This window comes from Zychaea mexicana, assembly GCF_025766255.1.
Source record: "Zychaea mexicana strain RSA 1403 chromosome Unknown BDB00scaffold_21, whole genome shotgun sequence".
In the NCBI taxonomy this organism is placed as follows: Eukaryota; Fungi; Mucoromycota; class Mucoromycetes; order Mucorales; family Lichtheimiaceae; genus Zychaea; species Zychaea mexicana.
Genome location: NW_026516684.1, coordinates 107,306 through 118,708, shown reverse-complemented (window position 1 = coordinate 118,708; position 11,403 = coordinate 107,306). Strand labels below are relative to the sequence as shown.

At 33.7% G+C, this 11,403-nt stretch overlaps 4 protein-coding genes across 4 annotated transcripts; 1 reads left to right on the top strand and 3 right to left on the bottom strand.

Moving 5' to 3' along the window:
• Positions 1 to 4: 4 nt before the first annotated feature.
• Positions 5 to 610, bottom strand: BDB00DRAFT_814098 (uncharacterized protein). The gene has a single exon (XM_053122818.1). It carries the CDS (start codon positions 419 to 421, stop codon positions 242 to 244), a length of 180 nt encoding a protein of 59 aa, XP_052981576.1. The 5' UTR covers positions 422 to 610; the 3' UTR covers positions 5 to 241.
• A 1,454-nt stretch (positions 611 to 2,064) lies between these two features.
• On the top strand, positions 2,065 to 3,259 carry BDB00DRAFT_760200 (galactose-binding domain-like protein; the record flags this gene model as incomplete). Its single annotated transcript, XM_053119196.1, has 7 exons — positions 2,065 to 2,247; positions 2,357 to 2,400; positions 2,543 to 2,620; positions 2,720 to 2,827; positions 2,901 to 3,009; positions 3,094 to 3,118; positions 3,183 to 3,259. The coding sequence occupies 7 exons, from the start codon at positions 2,065 to 2,067 to the stop codon at positions 3,257 to 3,259; spliced, it is 624 nt and encodes a 207-aa protein (XP_052981575.1).
• Positions 3,260 to 4,256: 997 nt separating this feature from the next.
• On the bottom strand, positions 4,257 to 4,544 carry BDB00DRAFT_760418 (uncharacterized protein; the record flags this gene model as incomplete). Its single annotated transcript, XM_053119208.1, has 1 exon — positions 4,257 to 4,544. A coding segment is annotated over one exon (288 nt), but the record flags the coding sequence as incomplete, so codon positions are not given.
• A 5,417-nt stretch (positions 4,545 to 9,961) lies between these two features.
• Positions 9,962 to 10,114, bottom strand: BDB00DRAFT_743118 (uncharacterized protein; the record flags this gene model as incomplete). The annotated part of the gene is made up of 1 exon (XM_053118486.1): positions 9,962 to 10,114. A coding segment is annotated over one exon (153 nt), but the record flags the coding sequence as incomplete, so codon positions are not given.
• Between the last annotated feature and the right edge of the window lie 1,289 nt (positions 10,115 to 11,403).

Below are 11,403 nucleotides of genomic sequence, written 5' to 3'. Positions count from 1 at the left end.
GTAGCAACAACCTTTAATTGCGGGCCTATGATTGAGTATTACGTAAGCCAGACTTCGTAATCCAGTAGCTGAACTATTTTCTTCGCCTCCAATCTCCTCTGCTTTCTTTCTTTCTGTACCTGCCGCGTCTAAAAGCTCGTTATCGATACGATCCGTCAATAAGCAAATAAGTGCATCAGCGCCTATTGTAAAGAATTGAAGAAGGAGAAATTGTGAGCAAAGGGGATTCAGGAGGATCGTGTTAAGATAGCAAATGTAACGCATGTGAATGACGTGATCCAATACCTTTGACTTGCTTTAGTAATTCGTCGCGTGGCATCACGGTATCTTCTTTCCACTGTACCAAGTCATAGTTTTGATCTTCAAGACGAGCCTGGGTTTGTGGAGGTAAAATTCTGGTAGCGACGACTCTGAATGGCATGACGTAAAGCAAAGATAGAGAAAAGTTAAAGTTGGAGGAAAAGCGAGGTCGTTCCTGGATTATCTATCTCTCGAGGAAAGAAATAAAACGAATATTCCCGAGAATAGTCCGAGAGATATATAGCAGGCTGTGTGATAAAGTTTTTGGTAAACCCTATCAGGAATAGCTAAAGCAGGACAGACATTTTACCACGGTCTTTAGTACACATTAGTATCTGTAGTGGGCTGAATGAGGCTGTATATACTCGGTCATAGCACGTCATTGTAACGCACAGGTGACGACTACGCGCTATTCATCATACTTGCATCACTGTTCGACTCGTTACGGGGTTACGGCTGTTACTCGCCGCAGATCTTTGACAGCTTGTCGTATCTTAAAAAGGCTATGTGGTTAATGTTAAAAGCTGTGCATTGGCGGTAATAGTAGTACCTGTTTCCAACAAGGTGGCGGCGGACCAAAGGCGTCTCTTCTCCCTTTGCCGCGTTGGTCTGACTCATGCCATGCTGCCTTCGGTACACCTGGCTACGTCGCCGAATTGCTAGCACGCCAAATCTTACGTAACATTTACATCGCTTGCGTGGCTCAAGAAGAAAGCAGGCACTTTACTCTCACGTGGCTTCAACTAGCAAATCCGCAGCATCCTCTTGCAAGTCCCGCAAGCGGCTCTTTTTTGCGACCATGCCATCCAAAGTGCACGAAATGATGACGCGCATTCTGGTGAAAAAGGACGAGCTGGCGCCGGAAGGCATTGGCCAGATTTTCATAGAATGTAACAAGGAAGAATCGAAAATTTGCACATTTTTATGACCTGTATGAAATTTAGACGCCCAAAAGGTGGATTGCGTGCCGGATAAACTCCCGCAGCCGAACTCGCAGCCTCGGCCATGCATGGTAAAATATGCAGCAATCCGAACGAAATGAAATCATGCAAGATTTTTGAGCTGCCAACTCGCGGCTACCAATTTTAACTGATTTGCTTGCTCAAGGCATTGATGTGCAACAGGTTTTCATCGCCATCAGGTAAGTGAATATTATATTTGCAACTCTTCGTTTTCTTATTGTATAGAGCGTCGTTATAACTTCGATAGTTTAAACGAATACGAGAAGTATATACATTGAACTGGGCGTAGCGTTCGGCTTGGTCGGAAAGATGTGGTCAATCATCTCCTTGCTAAGCGTCAAAGCATAAACGACTTAGTGTTCACGCTCTTGTACTTGATGAGTTATGCGTAGCTTCGAATGAGCAAAGTTATCTTATCTCAAAATTATATTCTATTAATCTAGTAAGTTCTATCATATGCAGATCGAAAAGATGTCTGAGAGTATTGCAGCTCTACTTTAATTAGCGATCAAGTCAAAAGAGCACCAGGTCATAACTTTAGCAGTAATAGTAGCATCACCATAACTCTCCAGTTGACTACAATTTTGTTGTAGCAATGGCTTTCATATGGGTCACCATACAAGAGAATAAAAACACGTCTATTTTAACGCATGGACCAGGAAAAAGAGTTCAGTAAATTGGTGCATGAACAAGTTATATCGGGCAGTGACCCTAAAAAGTCAGAATCCAGTCAAGGTTTCCATTTCTTTCTTTTACTATAACTGTATTCTTCTTTTGCTGCATACCTTTAATAAAAAAAGATATGAGTCACCGTTGTCACGGCGAACACTGCGAACACGATCACGATGATCTGCCTGGAGCAGGCGATCAGTTCCTACTTTATTCACGAATTGATCGAGACAATGTCCGTTGTCTCAATGAAGCAGAACCTGACAGCGGTAAATCGGTCATTAAGCCCTGGAACGAACGATTTGACAACGAAAAGGTACACTATATAAATTAGCATAAACATATATGCTTTGTGCATATGGTTTTTTCAAGAATATATGTAGTTGTGAGATCGCTCTCTTAATTGTTTTATTGGATTTTTTTAGTTTGTTGAAAGCGATGCAGACGAGCAGTTGATCTTGTTTGTTCCGTGAGTGTATAAATAATATGTTCAGTGGTTGCCTGCAAAAGAGCAATGGCTTTTACTCTTTTCATTGCGTATACCAGGAACAAGTTTGGGTCAAGAAGGCAGCCAACTAATAAATATTTAAATTATGCGCGGATTTATGTAGATTCACTGGCAGTGTCAAACTTCGTTCCATCTGCTTACGAACAGCACGTGGTGATACCGCGCCTTCTACTATGAAAGTGTAAGTTTTTTTTCCTTTAAGATAATTGCAGTGTTGGTAAGAAAAAGCTTCTTTTCTATTAGCTGATTAAACTCTAATTTTTTTATCACGTACAAATAGATTTATCAACAGGGATGATGTTGATTTCGATGCCGCTGAAAGCTATACTCCAGTGCAAACGTGGGAACTAGTGGAAGGATCCGATGATGTAGTGGAGTATGCTACAAGGTGAGATAGTAAGACATGGAAAGAGGATGAGATTTAATCATAGTATACTCATCTACATATTCAATCGACATAGAATTACAAAGTTCACAAACATTCGAAATATCACATTGTACTTTCCTGAAAACTTTGGTGCCGACACGAGTATTATTCACTTTGTGGGTTTTAAGGGCGAATGGACAGAGGTAAAAAATGGCTACCTTAAGGATGATACATATTAGAAGGGGTTAGATTACTCATAGACGCACGTAATGTATTTGACCTTACAGATCAAGCGAGATCCAATTATTACAGGTAATGGAAAATACTATCACTGCTCATGAGTATTGCTAACGCGAACTTTTTTATAATTTAATAGTCTACGAAGCCAATGCAAATCCTGCTGATCACAAGATACCTGGTGCCGACGACAAAATGGACTATTCTATCCAATAATTCTTTTGTAGTTAAAACAAAGTTTATGTTTTCACTCTTAATATGCATGATGGTTGAGCCTGTGTATGTAGAAACGAATAGTTGGAATGGTGGTTTTGGAAAGTACAGCTACACGATAAAGAAACAATGTGCTGGAAAGAGACTATACGAATGGTTTCTCAAGAGAAAAGAAGCTTGAAATATTGTTGCTATGAAAACACTAGTTTCAATGTCGATAACTAAGGAAATTAAAGTTGTTGCTGTGGTTAGCATTAGCTGTAAAGGCAGTTGCTTGCCTAGAAAAGCCAGCAGACCGCTAAAATGGTGAACTTAGACCATGGTTGCCATGGCAGTAACCAGTTTGCTGAGCTTTGTCGCAAAAGTAATTACAGCAGCTACCTTCTTATTCTTCAACGTATGATTTCTTTTTATGATATTTTCCACATCAAAGCAGAAGCGAGGTCAAAATTATATGGTATCTTCCTTGCAGTATATTATTATTTTAGAGTTGAGCGACATCCACGATAAGGAGAAGAGGAAGATATTGAATGGTACTAATACATTTTGAAATGATCGTCCTGTGTGCTTATAATGCTAAAAGCAGGACCAACTCATATCCTAAGTAATGACAGACAATACTGTATGCTATCATGCTCGGCATCATCAATGTTTTGATACTATTGGTGTGCTTGCTGTACTTTGCACCATTCAAATCCGTAACGACTGAGTGTTGTTTCTATGACGATGACTTACTGATGAACTGAAACTTTAAACACAGGAATATATACACTAATTTCACAAATTATTATTGCAGCCTTCATGCTTATTAGGATTTAAGATCAAACTTTGGACAGAAAAGGAATAACGCTCGTGCAATAAAAAGGAAAAGAAGATTCGTGCTGTATTAGATCAGGACAACACTTATTTCTCAACTCAAAATATGGATTCCTTTATTCACAAAGACGATTGATGCAGAAGTGGATGATGAAATTTGTCTGCTTGAAAATGTTTTTTTACTTCATATGGAATGGGTTTTAGGGAAGAACAAAGGGATCGAGGATATTACAAAGGGGATAGGGACGAAAGGGATATTAATATTGTGATGACATTCCATGGGCTTTGTTGTAAGACTTGTCAATGATAGCATAAGATCGGAGATGGGAACTACAAAACTGTCTTCATTACCAGTCGAGTTAAAATTAGGAGTAGCGTCAGTAACATTGCAATGGTTCCAAAAGCAATGACCAACTTTGGACAGCATATTAAGGTTTTTGAGGGAGGCAAATGAGTGAAGCTCTGACAGGGAAGAAGAATGAACAATATTTATAGTATTATAGAATAGAACATATATTATAGTCCCATTTCATTCTTTTTGGTATAATATATGAATGCTTTAATCTTTTTAAATAATAATACATAAATAAATGGTTTTTATTTTTTTAATATAATATACAAATGTTTTTATTGTGATTTATTGTTTCACATTTATTTTTAATATTTCTGTAAGTTATATTCAATGAATTATTATTAACAAATAGTTTATTTAAATTTAAAGCTCAGATACAATAAAAGTGATAATATTAGATAGAAATAAAAGTACTACAAAAAGTATAGATTAGAAATTAGTTGTTAAGATTCAAATCAAAAATATTATGATTAATATAAATAAACTTTATTTTATTTTTTTTATTTCAGAAGAATGGGAAGATGAATCATAATTGTTTTAAATAAATAATAGTTAGTAATTTATCAACTAATAAAAAATTTGGAATGGATATATGAAGATACTTCTAACAACAAATTTAAATGAAAGAATCTATATTTTAAAACCAATTATTCTTTATCAAATTATTTAGTAATTTCTAATATATTTAATTTTTCAAGAATTAAAAGTTCTTAATTTTAAGAATTGTATTTTTTAATAGTTTTTCTATAATTATTTTAATATGTAATAAAGTTAAAGTTTACAAAATAATATCAAAAACGTTTAAGGGTAGGTTTTTTTCCTTTTTTTATCATCCTATTCCTTTTATATTTCTTTAATTCATTATATTAAGTTTTAAAGTATTTACAGTATTTATTATTTTTTACATAGAGAAAAACTTCTCTCTCCTTCTCTACCTTCCAGTCTCTGTTGAAGACAGATCCTAAAAGTATAGAGTATCAAAGCTTTTCTATCCTATTTATATTATTAATGTTTATTGAAAAAAATACCTAGTAGTATTCTTTTTATATATTATTATATTGAAAGATGAGCTTCGCTCATAGAGCTTGTCTTCGATAAGAACTGGAAGGAGGAGAGGAAGAATAGAGTTTTCTTATTTTTGAAATATATTTTTTTATTAATAACTTTTGATTATATTATATAAACATATATATTTATATAAAATTAATCATAGTTTTTTATATCTTCTATTGTTATGGATTGTTCTACAAAGAGGCGATGGTCATGGCATCAATTTCAGTCATTGTGTACAAGTATTAATGATGCTTACAGACAAGGAAGAAGGAGGTGTGGAAGCCGTTAATCATAAACGCAAGACAACCACCCAAGTGTCATTTGTCAATTGCCCTTTTTGAGGCAATTCCCAGATAAAGAATGTCCATGTAAAGTGAATGTTTTTTTGTTGTGGAGCTTTTTCCAGGCTTGACCTCACCAAAACTAATAAGATAACCAAAATCATGCTTAGGGGTCGCAATTGGACGGGTCGGGTCGGGTCAAGGGTCTGACCCGTTGACCCACGGGTCAAGAAAACACTGACCCGACCCGACCCGTTCAACCCGACGGGTCAAAACTTGGGTTGACGGGTCAAGACTGATTTCAATGTAGTGATGAAGGAAGTGTCAATCAGCCTGAACTTGAGCGCTGGAAGTGCAAAACTCCATATATATATAGCTCTCTAAGATGATGGCACGCAAATTCCTAGCAGTGCTAGCAACATCTACGTTTTGAGTGATTATTCTTAAAGGTAAAGGGTTCTGTGCCATCACAAAAGAAATCGCTTGGGCTCACATGCTTTAAAGAAAGCATAATGGTTAAAGTGTGGTTAAAAATCGACTTCCCTATATGCCCCTTATCCTTTTCCCTTTTCCCTTTTCTTTTCACTTCTTTCTTCTTCCTTCGATTTTCTTTTCTCAATTCCTTTTCTGTCTTTTGTTAAATCGCGTCTCTTACTGCCACCCTCTCTTGTATATTCTTATTGCACTATTGCTACTTCTTTACTCCTATCATATATATTGCTTATAGCTTACTTATCCCATACTGTTGAATATAAAGTATAATCCCACAATAGAAAAAGAATTAAGTACGTTTTATGCTATAGTTCTATAGCAGACATATTGACAACTAATGATGTTTCCCAACAAGAAGATTGACTACTTAAATATAAGTACTTCATACATATTATGTGTATACACGGGTCACGACGGGTCAACGGGTCGGGTCAAGGGTTGGACGGGTCGACCCGTGGGTCAGAAAAGCATCAACCTGACCCGTTGACCCGTCCTCAACCCGTGGGTCGGTTTTGACCCGCGGGTCAGATTGCGACCCCTAATCATGCTGCATCAGTGTTGAGATAATTGTATCGGTCAGATATCAGATTCTTCAGAAAATGACTTATTGGCCTATTGCAGTGCAACGTTTCGGTCTTAGTCAGCAATGATTTCAGAGAGGAATGCATCATAGTAGGTCGTTTGTAGTTCAACTTCACTGATTTTGTCTAGGTCCAGCAGTCGATTTTGTGGCAGCTTGGTCAGGCTATCATAAAAAAAACAATAAATATTTTGAGTAACAATGCAAAAACATGCTTCCCTATATAGTGTTTTGGTTGTTTTAGAGGGTTAAACACTACTCTTATATTTGAGATTTTATACTAGAGTTTAAAAAAGTTATAAGATTTCATAATTACAAGATTCAAATTAAATTTTATTAAGTATTATTCTATTTTTAATAAAATCAATAGTTAAATTATTTAGAAAAATATAACTTTTTGAATTAGAGAAATTATTATATATTTATATATAATAATCTAAAAAGGCATACTCTATCCTAATAAAAAACAATAAGTTTTAACAAGTTTTCATATAATATATAGTATAAATGATTTATTGTACTATTTGTTGAAGAATATCTCTAAATAAAAGATGAGATAGATTTCTTATAATAATTAAAATTTTATCTTTTTTCCTTTTCTTTTTTTATATAATGAATATTATGTTCTATGAGAACATCCTTTTCATTAGATTCATTATTTTTTAATTCTTTATTTAACAATAATATCTTCATCTTCATTTATTAATAATTTTTATAATAATTTTTCTTTTTTAGTATATGCAACTTAGAGGCTCAATCCATAACAATTAATTTTACTATAAACAGTAAATTAATTTTAGTTATTCCTTTCACCATCAAGCTCCGTTCATTTCATTCACTCCAGGCGTCGAACTAAAGTTCTAGCCTAGAGGGGGTATGCTCACTACCGCTCCGCTACTTTTCAAATTAAAGATTAAATATTAAGAATATTAAAGTTTATGTTTAAACAATGATATATCTTTAATTGATTAAACCTTTTTTAATTTATTGTTAAGGATTAACCCCCTTACTATGTTTACAGCAAAAATAATCTAGTTTTTTTCGATCTAAGTTTGTTTTTCATTTTTTTCCTACAAAACATTCCTTGCTTTTTCCCTCTTTTATATATATAGGTACAAAAATTATTGTTTATAGATAAATAAAGAAAACGATTTTCAGAAAATAGATCATTTGTTTTCTTTGTTATTTTTTTATTATTTTTTCAGGTATATTTTTTCCCATAAAATGATCAAGTTCTGACTGCATAAATATAGTTAAATTCTGACATAAATTGTTTTCTATGTTGATATAGTTAATAGGTAAGAATTCATTTATAGAGGTTCAATCCATAACAATTAATTTTACTATAAACAGTAAATTAATTTTAGTTATTCCTTTCACTGTCAAGCTAAGCTGCGTCCAAGTATTCCTTGCTTAGAGGAGGCTATGCTCACTACCACTCCGCTACTTTTTAAATTAAAGATTAAACATTAAGAATATTAAAGTTTAAACAGTTTAAAAAAGTTTATACAAAACCTAAACCTTTTAAAAAATTAAAAAAAAAGTTAAAAGTTTCAAAAATAAAAAAATTATAATCTAATTTTTTATTTTTTCCTATATATTTTAAGACAATTATTTATATATAAATATTATCCCTTTTTTAATTTATTGTTAAGGATTAACCCCCATAGCAACCATTGTATTTATATTTCTTCAAATTATATTTTATTATAAGAAAAAAACTCAATTTTCTTTCTAAAATTAACTTTTTTAATATGCATTTCAAAGTCAGACTATAGAAATCAATATTATATATAATTACTTTTGACATATATAAATAAAAATAGATCTCTCATAGAAATATAGAAAGAAAAAAAATTTTAGCTACTAGAATAAATTTTAAACCTAGATTAAATCTCAAGTCCTTGTTTATATAAAAAACAGCAGCTAGGGTTTGACCTCCTGGAACATTGGAACAGAAGTTTAATCATTATACTGATGTTTGAGAATTTATATTAGAATTTTAAAAAAGTATAAGATTTTCACATTATAATAAATAAAAGCAAATAATTTTATGGTTATATATTATGTTTATATTTTCTTAAGTAAAAAACTATAGGTACTCATAAGTACTGGAAAGATTGTTTTTAATAATATAAGTAATATTTTAAATTATATATATAGTGAGATATAATAAATAGAAATAAGTAATTTGAAGAATAAATGTATAATTATTTAAATTAATATATAAAATGAGATAATCTACCTATATATATATATATATATATACATATTAATAATTAATATAATCTTTTATTTCTTTATTTATGGAAGGATAGTAGAGAAATATAATATAGAAGGATTTCCGCAAATAATTTTAATCTTATACTTTTTCTTCTTTTTATTTTTATTGAAGGGTTTATCTAATGAAACATTATCATTTTATTGAACCTTATATGATTCATTTTCACCTTTTAAATCAATTTTTACTGAAATTTTGTTTTGTTTTTTCTTTTTTGGAATATGTAACTTACTATATTTTGTATATAGAAGATCTGGTTTATTATTATTATTAATATTTATTCAAATTTTCCTACAGCAGAAATTTCTTTCTTTTTTCCCCCTTTTATATATATGAGTACAGTAATCATTATTTCATTGATAGGTAAGGAAATAATTACCTGAAAATAATGTTTTAGTTTTTTTTGAATTTGTTTTGTTATTTTTTCAATAATGTTTTTTTATATAAAATAAATGAATTCTTCATATATAAAAGATTCAATTTCTTTGCATAGATTTGTGCATAAAGTAATATAGTTAATAGGTAGAAAATTATTTAGTGTGACCATATTGTTCTTAGATTTGTTTTAGTATTTCTTTCATAAAATGAAAATTCAATTTTTATATTAATGATATAAAATTTAGTAAAAAAAGTCTCAACCACCAGAATAATTCTCAACCCCTAAATAAATCTCAAGTCTTTGTTTACATTAAAAATAGCAACTAGAGTTTGACCTCCTTAGTTGAAAGAGGAGCATCCATCCAGGTATCAATGATCAAAGAGGGAAAACAGGACTGAGTGATCCTATCCCTGCTATCCTTATGGCTCCAGGATAGGCCTATACAACCTATTATGACGTTTATATTACAACTTACAGATTAGTGATTCCTTCTACATTACTGGCTTTGTTTCTAGTTATGTGAGCAGAGAGTGATAAAAGATCCAGCTTTGCTTCCCTTGTTGATTTCGTCTTAGCATCCATTCCAATTATAGTTCGCATAATGGTCATAAACTCTTCGTCTGTGAACTCGTTGTCCTCTGTAGAGTCGGTCGTTCTCATCAAACCATCGAGGACATGGTCACATAGAGAATGTAATGTCTCTTCGCCAAATACTTGAGACTTGAGTGTGCTGTGTTCATCGGGTGCCAGAAAAAGAATGTCGGAAAGAGCCATTATCTCTTGCAAGTCAGTTTTGATCTTGAATTTCGAGTCGGCAGGGGAGATCTGTTGCTGGTATGTTTGAAAGAGATCGGTGACGCTGATATTGTGAGCTATCCACAGAGAGATAGTTTCACTTGAAGAGGAGTCACAGTTGCTTGCATCAGAGGTGGTAGTGGTAGTTGAAGTAGGGCCGCTGCTGCTGCGGTCAATGTGAGGTATTTCTTCCACAGCATTTTCATCCACAAGAGCCAACCATGAAGTATGGCATCTGAGGTCACCTTTGACCAGGTTTGTTTCTTCCAGAAATCAGTACTGTCCACAGACGATTTCCAGTGCTTGAATTCGGCTAACAGTCTATCCTTGGCAACTTGTTCAAAGTACTTTTCAAGAATACTTTGGTAACGACTATGGCAGTAATGACGATCGTACAAGTCAAAGTGACGAGCAAATGATTTCAAAAAGAGAGAGAATCAGCATTATGTAAGAAACCAAGCTGCATCGCAGGGTGCTCTTTTTCGCTTTTTTTATATGTGATTTGCCATAACAAGGGAATGAGAGTAGGTGTTTTCTTTGTAGGTGACTGACTGTGGGTCAAATTATATTTGCCTACCAATAAGCGAATTGTCAATGCCGCCGACTTGGTCATCAACCGTCAACAAACTGGTTTTCTCCCAGATCGTTTCATTGCCGAAAACGGATTAGCTGCTCAACTCATTATAGAACACGCTGCCCCAAAAACGTCATCGTCAGCTATTGGTCTCCTTCTAGATCATAAAAAAAGCTTATGATCGTGTTCATCCGCAGTATCTCGTCAAAGCACTCGAACGCTTTGGATTTCCTGCTGCTTCTGTCATCCACTGCATTCAAGCTCTTTTCTTCGACACACGCATCCGGATCAACGTCAACGGTCATCTGACACGTCCTTTCCAGCAACGACACGGTGTACAGCAGAGCGACATGTCACGTTCTGTAACTGTAAATGCATTGTAAAGCATCGCCTGGACGCACGAACTTTGGCAATTTTGTCGTTCTAATGATGAGTTCTGAGTGAAAGCGGTAGAGTATCAGCGGCAAAAGAAAGAGAAACGGTTTAATGCGAGCAAGAGATCGCGGGTTTTTTCTAATTGCCGGCGATGCAGGTAATACAAACG

Excerpts from the sequence above, each read along its gene's own strand:
- BDB00DRAFT_814098 (XM_053122818.1), bottom strand. The coding sequence starts at position 421 with ATGCCATTCAGAGTCGTCGCTACCAGAATTTTACCTCCACAAACCCAG.